Source organism: Ctenopharyngodon idella, chromosome 8 (assembly GCF_019924925.1).
Source record: "Ctenopharyngodon idella isolate HZGC_01 chromosome 8, HZGC01, whole genome shotgun sequence".
NCBI lineage: Eukaryota > Metazoa > Chordata > Actinopteri > Cypriniformes > Xenocyprididae > Ctenopharyngodon > Ctenopharyngodon idella.
In genome coordinates, this window is record NC_067227.1 from 32,676,965 (window position 1) to 32,696,005 (window position 19,041).

At 35.8% G+C, this 19,041-nt stretch overlaps 3 protein-coding genes across 4 annotated transcripts; 2 read left to right on the forward strand and 1 right to left on the reverse strand.

The window, feature by feature from the left end:
- Window positions 1–5: 5 nt before the first annotated feature.
- Window positions 6–3,915, forward strand: c8h22orf39 (chromosome 8 C22orf39 homolog). The gene is made up of 3 exons (XM_051903677.1): window positions 6–158; window positions 602–769; window positions 3,215–3,915. The coding sequence occupies exons 1-3, from the start codon at window positions 132–134 to the stop codon at window positions 3,344–3,346; spliced, it is 327 nt and encodes a 108-aa protein (XP_051759637.1). The 5' UTR covers window positions 6–131; the 3' UTR covers window positions 3,347–3,915.
- Window positions 3,916–3,917: 2 nt separating this feature from the next.
- On the reverse strand, window positions 3,918–7,372 carry mrpl40 (mitochondrial ribosomal protein L40). Of its 2 annotated transcripts, none has more exons than XM_051903675.1 (4): window positions 7,204–7,372; window positions 7,018–7,095; window positions 6,635–6,790; window positions 3,918–4,451 (listed from the first exon to the last, which is right to left on the reverse strand). In XM_051903675.1, exons 1-4 carry the CDS (start codon window positions 7,257–7,259, stop codon window positions 4,142–4,144), a joined length of 600 nt encoding a protein of 199 aa, XP_051759635.1. In that variant the 5' UTR covers window positions 7,260–7,372; the 3' UTR covers window positions 3,918–4,141. The 2 variants fall into 2 exon arrangements, with proteins under 2 accessions (XP_051759635.1, XP_051759636.1); XM_051903676.1 differs by having other exon boundaries at window positions 7,018–7,092; window positions 7,204–7,371.
- Window positions 7,373–7,476: 104 nt separating this feature from the next.
- On the forward strand, window positions 7,477–17,455 carry acaa2 (acetyl-CoA acyltransferase 2). Its single transcript, XM_051903669.1, has 10 exons — window positions 7,477–7,644; window positions 8,214–8,380; window positions 10,718–10,846; window positions 10,924–11,040; window positions 12,482–12,629; window positions 12,703–12,878; window positions 14,603–14,732; window positions 14,815–14,885; window positions 15,068–15,222; window positions 16,866–17,455. Exons 1-10 carry the CDS (start codon window positions 7,629–7,631, stop codon window positions 16,948–16,950), a joined length of 1,194 nt encoding a protein of 397 aa, XP_051759629.1. The 5' UTR covers window positions 7,477–7,628; the 3' UTR covers window positions 16,951–17,455.
- The last annotated feature ends 1,586 nt before the right edge of the window (window positions 17,456–19,041 follow it).

Sequence of the window (19,041 nt, forward strand, 5' to 3'; positions counted from 1 at the left end):
ACCAGGATAAAATGTTTATTTAATAAAATATTTAATTTTAAGGCTAATATCAGTTTATGTCACATCGTCAACAGATGGCAGTGGAGAACTAAATCGCTGACAAAAGTCACCAAAGAAGAAGAGCGCGCAGTATGGCAGGGTCACACTCACTGTGGAGGGTCAGTCTAACATCAATTTATCTCTATAATTTACCTCTATATGTTGAGTAACTCGTTTTGCGTTTGCTTTATAAATATAGTATATATTCTATAATATCACAAGTGTATTTGCATAATAAAGTGTACTACTTAACCCTAGTAAAGTCATTGGTGCAGGTTTGTGTCATTAACAACAAAAAATACAGTGGTACTACTATGCTTTTGGTGTGAATTACCATAAATATTGTACCTTTACTGTGGCAGTACCACTAAATAGTTCATTTTGTATGTGTAATCACTCAGTACCTTTATTATTATTACCATACTAATATTTAATGCCATCATTTTACCATGGTACAACCACAGTACTTTTTTGTTTTTCTGCCATGACTTTTGTTTTGGACCTAAAATATTTGTATGTACCTATTTGTATTTGTATGTGTATTTTTAATTCTTGGCCACAGCCACCACGTTCCTGTGACGTCTACTGGAGTGAATTCAAGCACTGCAAGAGTTTATTCAACAGATTTCATGAATACTACACCTACGGCAAATCACCAGACTGCCAGCAGTGGAAACAAGACTATTACACCTGCAAAGAGTGGGAAAAAAACCACAGCACACAAGCCAAGGTGAGTCTAGCCAGATGATGGTTTTGACTTGCACTTATGGAGTGATTACGATTTTTTAAATGTTCTTGAAAGAAGACTTTTCTGCTCACCAAGGCTGAATATATTTGATGAAAAATGCAGTAAAATCAGTAATATTGTGAAATATTATTACAATTTAAAATAGCTGTTTTCTATGTGACTATATTGTAAACTGTAATTTATATCCAGTGATCAAAGCTGAATTTTCAGCATCATTACTCCAGTCTTCAGTCACATGATCCTTCAGAAATCATTCTAATATGCTGATTTGCTGCTCAAGAAACATTTATGATTATTATCAATGTTGAAAATGTTTCATATTGTTGTGGAAACTGTGATACACTACCATTCAAAAGTTTGGGTAAGATTTAAAAAAAAAAAAATTAATGCTTTTATGCTGCATTAAATTGATCAAAAGTGACAGTAAATACATTAATAATGTTACAAAAGATTTTTATTTCAAATAAATGCTGTTCTTTTGAACTTTCCATTCATCAAAGAATACTATAAAAATGTCTCAAGGTTTCCACAAAAATATTAAGAAGCAAAAAATTGATCATCAATAATAACTGAGCAGCAAATCAGCATATTAGAATGATTTCTGAAGGATCATGTGACACTGAAGACTGGAGTAATGATGCTAAAAATTCAAGATATAAATTACATTTTACAATATATTCACATATTTGATTCAGAATTATTGGCACCCTTGATAAATATGATCAAAGATGACTGTAAAAATAAATCTGCATTGTTCATCCTTTTGATTTTTAATTCATAAAATTAGCAGAAATCTAACCTTTCATTGAAGGAAAAGAATTGAAAGTGGGGGGAAATCACATTATGAAATAAATGTTTTTCTCCAAAACATGTTGGCCACAATTATTGGCACCCTTTTATTCAATACTTTTTGCAACCTTCTTTTGCCAAGATAACAGCTGAGTCTTCTTCTATAATGCCTGATGAGTTTGGAGAACACCTGACAAGAGATCAGAGACCATTCCTTCATACAGAATCTCTCCAGATCCTTCAGATTCCAGCTCCATGTTGGTGCTTCTTCTCTTCAGTTCACTCCACTCATTTTCTTTAGGGTTCAGGTCAGGGGTCTGGGACGGCCATGGCAGAAGCTTCATTTTGTGCTCAGTGACACATTTTTGTGTTGGTTTTGATGTTTGTTTTGGATCATTGTCCTGATAGAAGATCCAATCACTGCCCATTATAAGATTTCTAGCAGAAGCGGTCAGGTTTTGATTTTTATCTGTTAGTATTTGATAGAATCCATGATACCATGTACATGAACAAGATGTCCAGGACCTCCAGCAGAAAAATCGGCCCACAAGATTAAAGATCCAGCAGCATATTTAACCGTGGGCATGGGGTACTTTTTATCCATGTGTGCACCAAACCCATCTGGTGGGTTTGCTGCCAAAAAGCTCTTTTTTTTAGTTTCATCTGACCATAGAAGCTGGTCCAGTTTGAAGTTCCAGTCTTGTCTGACAACTGAATATGCTGGAGATTGTTTCTGGATGAGAGCAGATGATTTTTCTTGAAACCCTCCCGAACAACTTGTGGTGATGTAGGTGCTGTTTGATCATTTTTTTAGGCTTTCTGAGACTCAAGACTCAACTAATCTCTGCAATTCTCCAGCTGTGATCCTTGGAGAGTCTTTGGCCACTCAAACTTTCCTCCTCACCGCGCATTAGGACGATTTAGACACACGTCCTCTTCCAGGCAGATTTGTAACATCTTTAGTTGATTCTTAATTATTACCCTGATGGTGGAAATGGGGATTTTTTATTGCTTTAACTATTTTCTTACAGCCACTTTCTATTTTGTGAAGCTCGACAATCTTTTGCTGCACATCAGAACTATATTCTTTGGTTTTACTCATTGTGATGAATGATTAAGGGAATTTGGCCTTTGTGTTTCCTCATGTTTATACTCCTGTGGAACAGGAAGTCATGGCTCGACAATTTCATGTTCCCTGATGTGCTAAAAAAATGTAAATAGGAATATACTTCAGAGATATTTTACTCATAAAAAATTCTAGGGGTGCCAATAATTGTGGCCAATGTGTTTTGGAGAAAAACATTTATTTCATAATGTGATTTTTCCCCCATATTCAATTCTTTTCCAAGGTTAGATTTTTGCTAATTTTATGAATTAAAGATCAAAAGGATAAACAATGCAGATTTATTTTTACAGTCATCTTTGATCATATTTACTAAGGGTGCCAATAATTCTAAGCACAACTGTAGTTGAAATTGTAAAAATATTTCACAGTTTTACTGTATTTTTGATTTGATCAAATAAACACAGCCTTGGTGAAATCCAAACTTTTGACTGGTAGTGACCAGCATTTGGGTCACATTGCTGTTTATTCTTCCACTTCTCTCTTTGTGTTCATCATCTCATACGCACCATTAGGAGTCCCTCCAGGAGAGCGAGAGGAAACGGGTCGCCGAGCAGAGGAAGTTTACTCCGGTCTGGGAGCTTCGGAAAACCCCTCCGGCTGACTGGCATCTCCCTCTCAACCAGGACAAACCACAGGACTCTTAAACACATTCACACACGCCGCGCACTGATGCAGATCATACGGGACTGTTTATGATGCAAGAACCAAGTATGGACTTCCGGCTGGGAATCTCCTCACACTACCTCTCCTGGACCGACGCGTGTCTGTTCTGTTGTAGATCTGATTTTCCCAGTGCTCACTGGGAAATGCAAAGCAGCGTAAAAAGTCTTGATCAAGTTAGTGCAACACTTAAATATGGAATTAATAAAATGAAAGAATCAATGTAGCACAAAAATATTAGATAATGTCCTACATGTTTTGATTATTTGAACTCTTATCTGTAATTAAAAAAAAACGGGCTTTATATCCCAATTTATTATGAACTCTTTCAGTCCAAAAGCCATAATTTTGCAGTTTAAAGTATTTTAATTCTATACTTGTGTTTATGAATGAAGACATGAAATGTTTTTACAAGAGTTTGTTTCACTGTAGACCTGAAATGAATTTGTAAATAGATAATTATGTATCTGTGTTCTGTGACACTGACCACATCAAAATCACTGGCCTAAAGCTAAATATCCCAATAAAGGTATAAATAATGATTTAAAGACCACATCAAGTCTTGCAAAAACTTTATTTTTTTGTCCTTGTGTTCCAGGTGTGTTGACAAATATTCATTTGCAACATGATTTAATGGAGCAGATGAAGAACAACACATTATAGTAAAGTCAGTTCGGCTCTTCATTCTCACAGTCTGTTTCTCTGATGTTTTTGACATAGAGCTGCTCTTCACAAGAGCAGAAAACAACTTTTATCCCCTTCTCAGGTGACACAGAGCCTCACTGCGTGTACACTCGTGTAATGTCGTTGTATTTGCCCTCTGGAGCCTCGTAGTTTGTAATTGGAGGTGTGTAACAGGGACCCTCGTGCTGGAAAGGGAACATGTCCGTATCTGGGCTGACTGCTGCTTTATAAAGCTCTTCTGATTCCAGCTTCAGCTCGTCCAGCGCTTGCCTCTGAGCCTCCAGAGCCTCCTGGATGACGTCCATCTCCGTCTGGTGCTGAGTGCGCTTGTATCGGGACCACTCCTTCAGCAGATGGGCTCTGCGCTCGCTCTCCTCAAAAGAGAGTTTGGGAGCCTCACGGATCCTGGAGTGTGAAGGGAATCGGATTAGTTTGAGCTTCATTCAAATCACAAGATTCAGAATGTATTTAACCTTTATTCTACTGTCTATTTTTTATTTATACCCATTATTTCTTGAAAAATCTGAAATTAAAAAGTGAGTAACATAAGAAGTTTGTTTAACATTTTGGTGTCTACACTACTGTTCAAAAGTTTAGATAATGATTTTTTTTAATGTTTTTGAAGTCTCTTTTGCTCATCGAGGCTGCATTTATTTGATTAAAAACACAGTAAAAACAGTAATATTGTGAAATATTATTACTATTTAAAATAGCTAATTTATTTCTGTGATCAAAGCTGAATTTTCAGCATCATTACTGCAGTCTTCAGTGTCACATGATCCTTCAGAAATCATTCTGATATGATGATTTGATGATCAAGAAACATTTATGATTATTATCAATGTTGAAAACAGTTTTTGCTGCTTAATAATTTTGAGGAAATCGTGATACTTTTTTCCAGGATTTTTTTGAATCAGAAAAATTTCAGCTTTGTTAGGACAGGAATAAAATACATTTTCAAATATATTAAAATAGAAATCACTTATTTTAACCCCTTAACTGTCAGTTATTTTATTGCCTTTTTTCCTATCACATATTTTATTATCATAAATTAGAAATATATATTAAAATAGAAATTATTTATTTTAACCCCTTAACTGTCAGTTATTTTATTGCCTTTTCTTATCACATAATTATCATATTTATTGCCTTCTTCCTATCACATAAATTTTCAAATATATTAAAATATAAATCAGTTATTTTAACCCCTTAACTGTCAGTGTTTCATTGCCTTTTTTCCTATCACATATTTTATTATCATAAATTAGGAATAATAATAAATATTTTATATTATATATATATATTAAAATATAAATCAGTTATTTTAACCCCTTAACTGTCAGTGTTTTATTGCCTTTTTTCCTATCACATATTTTATTATCATAAATTAGGAATAAAATAGATTTTCAAATATATTAAAATAGAAAATCAGTTATTTTAACCCCTTAACTGTCAGTTATTTTATTGCCTTTTCTTATCACATATTTAATTATCATATTTATTGCCTTCTTCCTATCACAATTTTATTCTCATAAATTTATAAATTAGAAATAAAATATATATTTTTAAATATATTAAAATAGAAATCAGTTACTTAACCCCTTAACTGTCAGTGTTTTATTGTCTTTTTTCCTATCACATTTTATCATCATAAATTAGGAATAAAATACTTTTTTAAATATATTAAAATAGAAATCAGTTACTTTAACCCTTTAACTGTCAGTGTTTTATAGCCTTTTTCCTATCACATATTTTATTATCATAAATTAGGTATCATTCAAAGCTTACACCCTCAGTATTCATCTTGTGGAAACCATTTTAAAATTGGACACCATTTACCATGTAAAAAGTGCTTTAATTCCTTTCAGCGGGCTCCTCCCCCTAGTGGGCGGTGTCAATTTACTGCGCAATTTTTTAATCAAAACTTCTTCTAATCTTGACAAAACGGATATCGCGGGAAAAAAGATCTGAGACTCAAAGATCCATATTTGCCGACTGTGATAGAAGTGATATTGTGACAAATGTATTAATGGAATATGGGTGTCACCCGGTGGCTATTTTTGGTACAGCGCCTAAACAAAATCTAATAGGAACTTCAATTTTTGTGATATCAACTTCAAATTTGGAGGGCAACTTGGTCATGGTTTTAGCTTTGATTGTATAGCATTTTTAGAGTCCAAATTATTTTGTAAAATATACATTTTGTATAAAATAAACTGTATTGCTTTACAGTAATTTATAACTTTTTTTACACTTTCATTTTTTTAAGTGCTTTCACTTCAATAATCTACAGAGTGTCTTCTTTAAAAAGAGACCAACCTTCGTCTGTATTCCAAAGCATTCATCTATTTAAGTTTGGATAGCGTATTTTCACATCTATGCGCAAAAAGGGGGATGACATTAAATTTTTCACAATATTTTACTGTATTTTTGATCAAATAACAGTGAACATAAGGTGAACTCCATTTGTGTCATTTCATAGACTTCACTAGAACTCTAAACATGTAGAAAACAGGAAAATAAAGAATAAAGTAGGTGTGTCCAGACTTTTGTCTGGTGGTGTAGTCATGTGTATTACAGTATTTTACCTGGTCTCGTCGAAGCTCTTGGCTGATGTAATAAAGTCTTCAATGGGAATCAGTTCTGGTGGAACTTTCTCCAACCTTTTAAGCTTCTTCTTCAGACGTTCTTTCATCATTATCTCTCGGCGCGGGTCCACCTTCTTCTTCTTCTTGGGCTCTGCTCTGTTGGATAAGACACAAAGGTCAACATTTCACATAGTTAAACACCCTAACAAAGCTTTACCATGGTAAGTCCATAGTTTCCAGGCCAAAGTGCTATATTTTCTACAGTAAACACATGAAATATGTCAGTCACATGGTATATGCAAGGGAACTGCAGTAAGTATATTTTAGAAGAAATATGGTGATTTATAAGGGAATAGTGTTTAATATTTGTATCCTGCACTGACCTTAATGGCACAGATGTTTTCAGGGAAAGCATTGATGTGAACCAGTGACTGTGTCTGACAGCAACCACAGAACTGCTACTGTAAAAGAGTGGTTTATCATCATCATAATCATCATCACCATGACCTCTATGAGAGAAATACTGATTATTATCACGTGCACATGGATTTCTACAGTTAAATACGTACCATGATGCTTGACTCGATATAATCCGGCTTACAGTACGACACACAATCCCCGCCATAATTTACAGGAATATCGACTTTACAAACAACAATGATGAGAAATTAAAACTGTTTTACACCTTCCGGTGGCCAATGTGGATCTGTAGGTCATGGTAAAAACACGTTCGTTTTACATACGCACTTTCCGCGTTATTACTTTTTCATTTAAAAAAATCCTTGGACGATATTTGGAATATTAAATATCATACTTATTACATAGACAATTTAATTAAGTTTATATGTAAAACGATACATTATTTAGCGTAATGTAATATTTGACAGGTTTGTCGAATGTTGTGAAGTGAATGTTGAGGGTTAGTGGGTGAAAGGTCGGCGCGGTGTGTTTCGCTATAACGATCAAAAGCACCGTCACGACTGCAATCATTAATATGTCTCTCCTGAGAGGTAAATAAACTTTATATCATTTACTTTGAATTAACGCGTTGTAATGAAACTACTCGAATGATTTGTTTGTTTTATCAGCTTTTGCACTTATACGCTTGAACTTCAATGTCACTTTCGTTGTTATACTTTACTTCTGTTTCCTGTTTGAATTTATTTTCTCGTTTTATTTTTCCTACCAGCTCTGAAATATTAATAGATGTGCAGTTAAGTTTCTGTTTATTTAAATGAATTTTCTCTTCAGCTAATTACTGAGAGATTTAAAGCTTAAGTTTTGAATCATCATTATAAATCAAAACTTAATATAAACAGTATGAGTAAAAAGAGTGACCTGTTCTGTATGAAAGTCAAACATCAGATCAAACTGTGTATAAGAGTCATAACTAACAGAATTAGGTTAAAGGTGAGGTCAGTGACACACATTAAAAGTCTTGTTTACTCTTTGTCATGGCGTATTTTAATGTATAAACTGTGTATCTCGGTAATAACACATTTTTGTGTTTATTTTTTTTATATTAACTGCAGGAAACTGACCAGATCTAAGCATGTCTCTCTTCTGTGTTTTTGTCTAGGTGTGTTCATAGTCTCGGCCAAGAGGACACCGTTCGGCACGTATGGAGGAGTTCTGAAGGATCACAGCGCTACGGATCTGGCGGAACATGCCGCAAAAGCTGCTCTGGCTGCTGGGAATGTGGCTCCGGAGCTGGTCAACAGTGTCATCGTAGGAAATGTCATGCAGGTGAGATATGATATGTTTCAATTTTAAGACACTACATGCACTGGTCAGTTTTGAGATTTTGGATATTTTGCTTCAATAACTTGTCTTCTTTTAGACTAGTGGAAAGAAAACATCCAAAATACACATTTAAAGGCACAATATGTAAATTTTTGCTGTCATCTTCACCTCACAGCCGGTGGAAAAGAATCGGGACAGGACTCGGGCAGAAATCATGTTCATGGATGATTTTATTAACGTTACTGTAGTGTGAAGCAGAGCAGGGGCGAGTGCTGTGGGAGCTGAACGAGGCCGCTGGAGCGATTGCTAATGAGAAACGATCGCGACATGCGTCTCGAGAGCAGCGGAGCTTTTATTATGCCACAATCGCCGCTTCCGCTTCTTTCGGTAAAGCGTATATGGGGTAACGGAGCTCTGTTTATCATATGAGATACATTTGTTTGTTGAAAGTTGTTATAGTGCTACTCTGCGTTCACTCGGCGGCTATTATGAGACACTTGTTGCACACTGCAGTAAGCTAGATCGATATTAGGCATGGTAAAACAAGAAAACGAGATTTAAACAATAAGGCCCATATCATACACCCTGCGTGACGCAAGTGTTTTTTTTGCTAGTTTCAGGGCCGGCGCAGTTATCATTTTCACGTCCTGCACCACGTTGTTCAAATAGCAAATGCATTTGTGCCCATCTGTTCGCCCATGGGCGTGCTGGTCTGAAAACGATGTGTGTTCAGGTGCATTGTTGGCGTATTGCTATTTTGAGGCAACTGAAATAGATTGCGCCATTGACCAACTGAAACCTGCTCTAAAGTCAATGCCGCAATATTTGTTTTGTTATTTAAAGAGTGTGTTAGTAATATGCGCCTATATGCGGGTGCGCAACTTACGTACGTTCTGCTTATCACACACACAGGGACGCGCAGCAGCACACAAACATGCCAAATATTAAAAATAAAATGATTACAATGTAAAAGATTATTATTGTGTGCATAAAGATAAAAATGCTTTGGTGGAATCCGGCTTTTCCCGTAGATGGTCTGCTCACGCACTTTAACCTTGTGCATGAGCAGATCCGATTTCTCACTATAGACGCGTTCAGTTATTCCGCTTTCAAATTCCGCCTTGTAAATAGCGAATACGGCATGGCGCGAGCACAACTGGCTTTTAAAGGGGATGGGAGACGAGACTCTGGTTGGTTTATTGCGCGTTACACCCAAAACACACCCATGACTCATTAAGAGGATAGGGACAACCCTTTCAGACAATGCGCCGTGCGCACCGACCATTTTTCCTGTCCTTAAACTAGCAAAAGTGGATTCGGACACTTAAGGACAATTAAGACTTACTGTGTTGAGCTATATAACATGATTAGTTTTCTGTCGATCAACGTATCCAAACAGTTGCTCACCTGTCTAATAAAACACATAATATATTAAAGCGTCTTTGGTGTTTCCATGGTTTCTACAAAATAAAACCCGAAATCGAGGGTAACGCAGGTATGATGTCATTGATAGGCGACGCACGGACATGGTCCGTGTCCTGGTTAAAATTGCTTATTTCTCTAGATTTAAACATTCTTGGAAACATTTGGGATAATCTAAGTACACAAGTCAGCAAAATATATAACACTGTTCTAGTGGTTTTTGGATATTTTAATCCAAAAATCTTACATATTGTGCCTTTAAATGTTTTTCAGCAGCTTTACATACACCAAACTTTACAGTTTTATTCTTATTTATATTCTTTAGGCTTTTAAAGAGGTGTTTGTTCATATGTCATTCGCCTGATTTATACGACACTTTATTTCTATAAATATGGTCAAAATTATTATTTTTTTCTGGCTGTTGACATAAAAAGATTGATCCAAAATCTGTAAAAAACCTTTAACTCTAATATGTCAATAAAATAAAACATGAATTTTGAGCCTGGCTTTATCCAGTGTTCAGATTTCTGTTCTGAAAATGAAATGTATGCAAATTTGTGCATATTTAATGCCTCATTTGCACATATCTTTTACATTATTTTATATATAATATTAAAAATTATTACAAAAGTATCAAAGTCATTCATCTAATTAAAATATATATATATATATATATGTGTGTGTGTGTGTGTGCATGCATACATATATAAATAGACAAATCATACAAGTAAAGTTGAGCATCAAACATTGTGACGGGATGAATGACCGATACTTTTGTAACATGCCAATCAAGATTTATTATTAATCACAGTATTATGACACCACTGATCCATGATAACGTTTGCACATATCAGACTGATAACACAGTGGAGAAGGTCTGGTCTTCTCAAGTTCATTTTCTCTCTCTCTGTCATTTAGAGCTCTGCTGACGCCGCCTACATCGCGCGTCATGTGGGTCTGCGGGCTGGTGTTCCCATCCCAGTGCCGGCGCTGACTGTCAACCGCCTCTGCGGGTCTGGATTCCAGTCCATAATCAATGGCGCACAGGTACGAGCCCAAATGAAACCGAAACGGTGCAATAATTTCCTCACAGGAGATGCTGATCAGTGTGTGTTGTGCTGTAGGAGATCTGCCTTAAAGAGTCAGAGGTCGTCCTGTGTGGAGGCTCAGAGAGCATGAGCCAAGCTCCTTACGCTGTCAGGAACATCCGCTTCGGGACCAAGTTTGGAGTTGATTTGAAGGTAAAGATCATTACTTGAAGTTCACAGATTCTGAATTTAGAGGTCATGACATGGATATATATATATATATATGTATGGGGAAAAAAAATTATGATTTTCAACTCTCATTCTGACCCTCTGTCTGAAACTATTGGTTTTTAAGGCACGGCTCCTTTAAGGCTTGTCAGTAAACGCCCACTGTCTTTTGAAAACATGGGATGGATTTGGTGCTTTATTCCCTAATGTTTTATGTGATATTCCATTTTAAATTCACCAATTTGAATGGAAACACAGATATTGTGAGCACCTTCACCTGAGCTCATGAACGAGGTGGGCAGTGATTCTTGTCCCAGAGGCTCCAAGCGAGTGTCCAATGGCGATGGGCTTGTTCTTCTCAGGGTCCAAGCCCAAAGCTTTAGCCACTGTTGGGTAACATCATTGCATAGGAAACAGAATCAAAGCCCACTTGCTATTGCACAAAATGCTCCGAGCAAACATATAATCCTCTGACGTGATCCGGGAGCCCATTAAAATTTCTGACCACTTCTTTCCGATGCTGGGATCCTTCTGAAGTCAAATATGCAAACAAGCTGTTTAAAATGTCAGCCATTAAGTGACTGAATGCCAGTGGGCGGGTCTATGGTGAGATGATGTATAACTATTGGTCGAAGTCTGATTGACGTATTTGATGTCATGACCCCATTAATATTGAGGCTCCAATATTGAATTTAAATTGGCTCTTAGTGAGTGCAATAAAATGATTTTTAAAAATGATTATCTAGTATTGGCAAATGAGGAGGAGTCATGGAAATTCATTGGTCAAAATGTGTTGAAAACCTGAATATCATAAATTTTATTTTTACTGTGCAAACACCTTTAAACAAACATTAAAAAGCATCTACAGAAAACTGTAAAAATAATAAGAAAACATACACAACCAGGAAAAATAAATAAATAAAAGAATAAAATAAAAAATAAAATTATAAATAGAAATGGTTTTAAAAAATATATCAATTGGAAACAAATAGACGACGTTAACAAGCAGAGGAAAGCAGACTAAAAAATCTCCCATATTGCTTCAGTAATCTGTCACATTTTTATTACTAGTTAAAGAGATTTAAGAATTAAATCTGCCTCAATAAGAGATAGTAGGAAGTGAAAAAAAAAAAAAATTACGAAACAAAATAAAGAAATTGAGGATATATTCCATAGATATCGTTGGTAGTGTTAGTGTAATAGCAAAAAAAATCTTTTAAATTAAAGGACTGGGCAACAACAGCTAAATAAGAGTATAAATTAGATCAAAACCTCTAAATAATTTCACAATTAAAACATAAATGTATTAATGGTTCACGACTAAGAACATCTGCATATTTACACAGTCAAATTTACAGGGTATATTTAGTGTCAGATTTTAAAGTGGTAAACTCTGAATAACATGTGCTGTATGTGTGTGAATCAGCTGGAAGACACGCTGTGGGCAGGACTGACAGATCTGAACATCAAGCTCCCCATGGGCATCACAGCAGAAAACCTGGCAGAGAAATACCAGATCACACGCGAGGACTGTGACCAGTATGCCTATCGGACGCAGCAGAGATGGAAAGCAGGTGAGTGTATCGACCTCACAGCGGCCCTGCGTCGGTTCACACACACTCACACACATCTCTCTCTCTGCTGCAGCTCATGAGGCTGGCTATTACAACGCTGAGATCGCACCCATCGATGTGAAAGCCAAGAAAGGGAAAGTGGCCATGACAACTGACGAACACCCCCGTCCACAGACCACACTGGAGCAGATGGCGAAGCTGCCGACCGTCTTTAAGAAAGGAGGAACCGTCACTGCGGCCAATGCTTCGGTAGGTGGAACAGAACAAAACACCAGTGTGCTTCTAAACTGCATTTGAATTGAATTTGAATCATGCTGATTTAATGCTCAAGAAACATTTGTAATTATTATCAATGTTGAAAACAGTTGTGCTGCTTCATATTTTTGTGGAAACTGATTTTTTTTTTTCATGATTTTTTGATGAATAGAAAGTTAAAAGAAAAAGCATTTATTTTATTTTTGTAGTATTAAAAATGTGTTTAATGTCCCTTTTTGATCAATTTAATGATCAATTTGGTCCTTGCTGAATATAAGTATTTATTTATTTTTTTTTATCTTTTCTTTTTTTCTCAAAATCTTACCCTCAAACTTTGAATGATTGTGTATGACAGTTTCCACAAAAATATGAAGCTGCACAACTGTTTTCAACATTGCTAATAATCATAAATGTTTCTTGAGCAGCAAATCATCATATTAGAATGATTTCTGAAGGATCATGTGACACTGAAGACTGGAGTAATGATGCTGAAAATTCAGCTTTGATCACAGGAATAAATTACATTTTAACATATATTGTAGTAACATAAAAAACTTTAGAAGCTTGTTTCCGCCACTAAATAAAAAAAATAAAAAAAGCGAATAATTGCAAATTTTTATCTCACAATTCTGACTATATCTCACAGTTCCTACTTCTGACTTTTTATATCTCACAATTCTGAGGAATAAAGTCAGAATTGTGAGATTTAAACTCTTTTTTTTCTCAGAATTGTGAGTTTATATCGCAATTCTGACTTTATATCACGAAATTCTGACTTCATAACTCGCAATTGTAAGTTTACATCTCGCAATTGCAAAAAAAAGTCAGAATTATGAGAGAAAAAGTTGCAATTACCTTTTTTTATTTTTATTTCATGGTGGAAACAAGCTTCCATCGAAAACAGTTATATTAAATTGTAATAATATTTCACAATATTAATGTTTTTACTGTATTTATGATCAAATAAATGCAGCCTTGATGAGCAAAACTAAAAAAAAAAACCTTTTAAAAATCTTAACCTTTTTATATATATATATATATATATATATATGCTTGTTCCACCATGAAATAAAAATAACAAAAGGTAATTGTGACTTTGTCTCACAATTCTGACTTTTTTTTTTTTTGCAATTGCGAGATGTAAACTCACAATTGTGAGTTATGAAGTCAGAATTGCGATATAAACTCACAATTCTGAGAAAAAAAAAGTTTATATCTCGCAATTCTGACTTTATTCCTCAGAATTGTCAGATATAAAAAGTCAGAAGTTGGAACTGTGAGATATAGTCAGAATTGTGTGATTTAAAAACGTGCAATTGCGAGAAAAAAACAGAATTGTGAGATAAAAATGTGCAATTATTCGCTTTTTTATTTTTTTAATTTTGTGGCGGAAACAAGCTTCTAAAGATTTTTTTTAAGTTACTATAATATATGTTAAAATGTAATTTATTTCTGTGATCAAAGCTGAATTTTCAGCATCATTACTCCAGTCTTCAGTGTCACATGATCCTTCAGAAATCATTCTGATATGATGATCTGCTGCTCAAGAAACATTTAGGATTATTATCAACACTGAATACAGTTGTGCTGATTCATATTTTTGTGGAAACCGTGATACAAATGACTACAGTGGTTACTAAGCAGTGCCACTGTAGTCATTTTGTGTTTTGCAGTGTGTATTTGCATGTCTTTTATGATGTCGTTGGCTCCACCCACAGGGCGTGTCTGATGGAGCAGCTGCTGTGGTCATAGCCAGTGAGGACGCTCTGAAAGCTCACAAACTCACCCCATTGGCTAGAATTGTGGCCTATCACATCTCAGGCTGTGATCCCAGCATCATGGGAATTGGTGAGTGCAATATCCACCAGTATATTCTACTATACTTAGTGAGGAGAAAAATAAATAACTGTATGTTTTGTAAATACAACAGGGCCTGTACCTGCCATCACAGAAGCCCTGAAGAAGGCTGGTCTTTCACTCAAAGACATGGACCTGGTGGAGGTACAGTAGAATAACATGCTCTAATTGGACTGATCACACTATGCATGAGTTGACGTCTTTTTAAACTCCAGATAATGGCCACTTAAATGTTATCTAGAGTGATGATGAAGAGTAGATTTAGTTGGCGATGGTCACGCAGATTTAATCCAGGGTTTCTTATATCTGTTTTATGTATCTGTCAGGTCAATGAAGCGTTTGCTCCTCAGTATCTGGCAGTGGCTAAAGCTTTGGGATTGGACCCTGAGAAGACCAATGTTAACGGAGGAGCCATCGCCATTGGACACCCGCTCGGAGCCTCTGGGACAAGAATCACTGCGCATCTAGTTCATGAGCTCAGGTAAAGACGCTCACAATAGCTGTGTTTCAATTTAAAGTGGTGAATTTAACTTGGAATATGGCATAAAACATTTGCGAATAAAGCTATGTTTCCATCCCATGTGTTCAAGACAACAAAATTGTCGCTTGATGGGAAATTGGCGCAAGATATCTGTAATAAAAATGGGAGATGCTGCAAGCCACTGTGTCTTTTTTTTCCTCCATCATAAATGAGTTGCGTCTCAGAGCAGCAGATGAAACACAATAAACGCTGTCATGTTCTCTTGCGTTCGGCTCAGGCATTTCAGAATGACCAAATTAATATTTGAGATTCTGTGATGCGATTGGTCCGCTGGTTAGTCCAGTTATCCAATCACAGCCACTGTTAAAGGCAAAGTCACAGGAGGTTTTTCATCTTGCCGTTTCCATTTAGCCTTTTTTTATGCAATATCTCAAAATTGACTTAAAAATAGGTGGATGGAAACATAGCAAGTGTGACACATATTTACATGGACACTTTTCAATGTCAACATGAACTTTCATTCCCGGTCTAAATGTGCATCATTCACTGATGCATGTTATTATGAAGAAATCTTTTTAAAATGTAATGCAACTTGCCTCTGAAATGACATTTTTTGCTGCCATCTCTAGGAGTCAAAAAGATATTTTAGCCAATGTTTATGCAATGAACAGAATAATACAAACAAAAGAAAAGAAAAGAATAATAATACAATAATAGTGTTTATAATTTATAAGCAAAATCAAATGCGTAGGTTTTAAAGGGTTAGTTCACCCAAAAATGAAATTACTCACCCTCATGTTGTTCCACACCCGTAAGACCTTCGCTCATCTTCAGAACACAAATTAAGATATTTTTGATGAAATCCGAGAGGTATATGACCACATTCAAGGTCCAGAAAGGTACTAAAGACATCATTAAAACAGTCATGTGACTGCAGTGGTTCAACCTTAATGTTATGAAGTTATAAGAATACTTTTTGTGCGCAAAAACAAAACAAAAATAACGACTTTATTCCACAATCTCTTCTCTTCTTCTAAGCACAGTGAAGGCTTCCGTGTTTACGTCCGAATGCCGGCTCAGTATTGGCCGACACTGATCACGTGATCAGCACGACGCATGCGTGTGATGCTGACGCAGGAGATGGCCAATAATGAGTCGTTCTGACGTTGAACATGGAAGCACTGGACGTAAACAACGTATGAGAATGACACAGAAGAGATTGTGGAATAAACTCCTTATTTTTGTTTGTTTTTGCGCACAAAAAGTATTCTCGTCTCTTCATAACATTAAGGTTGAACCACTGCAGTCACATGACTGTTTTAACGATGTCTTTAATATCTTTCTGGACCTTGAAAGTGTTGATTATAATGCTGTCTATGGACATATACCTCTCAGATTACATCAAAAATATCTTAATTTGTGTTCTTACGGGTGTTTAACGACATGAGGGTGAGTAATTAATGACAGAATTTTCATTTTTGGGTGAACTAACCCTTTAAGTTTAGAAATAGCTCAGAAATAGTCACATCATGGCAGTAAAATGGGTTTTCAGTATATTATTTTTGGGATATGTAAATCCTGATCATGCATTGCTGTATTTATACTGCATGAAGTCACGTGATGTGTTCTATTCTCTATCACAGGAGACGCGGTGGAAAGTATGCGATCGGCTCTGCCTGCATTGGTGGCGGTCAGGGAATCGCAATTGTCCTGGAAAACACAAACTGAGAACATCACACACACATGTTGAGGATACTCACTGCGAACAAATCAAGTCAAATTCAAAACCTAATTCACACCGTCCCAAAGTCTGTAAACGAAAATAATCCGCCCACAAATGTGGAATAAAAAGTTTATTTTGCATATGATTATTGTTCTTGTAAAATGTCTCCAGGATCATATGATTGGCATGCCCACATGAAGCAGTGATGGAGCTGATTCTGAATGTTTAAGTGTTGCGTTATGGTTCAGTGATGCCGGAAGCAATGTGCCTTGCTGGAGTTTTGTCTTTGTGCCTAATTCAACATCCTGCTGGATTAACCATCTCCATGCACTTCTGCTGTTTTGCAGAAATGTAATATATTCACTCAACTTCAAATAAACTCTTGATTATAGTCTTCACTAGATGGTTTTGTATAGAATGTTGACTAAACATGTTATGGATGAAATCTTTTCAAATTCACCCACCTGAGCCCTGACTGTTCTTATCAATAAAGAATGAGCTTTACTTTTCCCTCTTGGCATGCAGATTTATTAATATATAGGTGGAGTTATACATACTACAATAACAAAGGTGGATCATGGATGGATGACCTTTGGATGCACAACCAGTCTTTAAATAACTGACTTTGAGGAGATTAAAGGATATTCTTATTCTAAATCAGTTTTCTGATTCAGTTTGAGTTAATAAATCCAGCGTTTATCTTGTTTTAGACTGCTTATATGTAGAAATATACAATCTAACGCGTTTTCAAAATTACATGTGATATATTGTACATAGGATTTAAAATGTAATATATTATATATATATTTTGCGTGTCACCATTGTGTCAATTTAAATGTATGCCAACTAAACTAATAATTAAAAATATGTATAACATAATAAGTATTAGCAGACTATTATAAATAAAAAATAAAATGTAATTGTAATAAATATAGGCTATAATAAATAAAAATATCAGTATTCTTTAAAAAAAGAAGTTGAAATTGTGCAAACTGTTGACTTTAACAAACGCACAGACTATCGATTAACATCCTCTGACAGGCCTAGTTACAGCAGGACTGTCTTAAACAAGTTTTCATAAAATAATTCTCTATGGAGAAAATGAAAATAGTTTTAGTTATTATTTTTTCCCCCGTTTGGCTAAGTCTAGTTAGTTTTGTATCAAATACAACGTGATTTTCGGTGATCCTCTTGGGCGACCGATTCGCTCACAGCTTATCCTGCTTATTAAATCCGCCATAGGCCAGCAAACCAATGAGAACGCGGGACAATGATGACGTTCCATAACAAAAGCGCGAAGGCGCAAAAGCTGCTGTAGACCCGGAAGTCTCTATAACTGCAGATTTAAGGAAAATTACCGTCGTTTGGCAAATAAATAAATTACGGACAGTTACATACACATTTCCAATCCTTTAGGCTTTATGGTACACCTCAAACATCAACCCTATATATATAACTTATATAACTTGACTTTCTGATTCACTTCTACAACATACAAATGTACAATTTGCTCCTATTTCACAAAAGACACAAGAATATTACAAAGGTTTTCACGTATTTACATTCCTCGCCCGATGAGCGGCACTCGCGCGACCGTCACGTGTCCACAGAAGCGCGTGTGCCTTTAAGGCCAAAGCATGACGGAAGAAGAACGCCGAGCGTAACACGTCACGACTATAAATACGTCAAATGCCCGGATGTCGGTCTTTTTTTCTAGCTGAAGGTAATTGTGGCTTTCGTGTCTGTTTTGTCCAAGCACAATCTGCGTTAATCTGATTAATCAGTGCGTAATATTTCACTCTGGACCATATATGAATGTTTTAATATACATATAGCGCTAGTAGCTGCGAATATTAGTGGATGTGATGTATGTTTTAACGTACGTTATGAATGATCGGCGCGCGCTAAGGCCTGAAACCGGGTGCATGTGAACAGAAACGGGATTTATGTGTTTATATTAATATTAAAGACCGTAAAGTCATATGTGACGGGTTGTCATGTGAACAGAGCGTTAAATAGACTCTATAATGACGCTTGTTAGTTTATAAATGTGTTTATGTATGTACTTTAGCCTGTTAGCAATGCTACAACAGGTC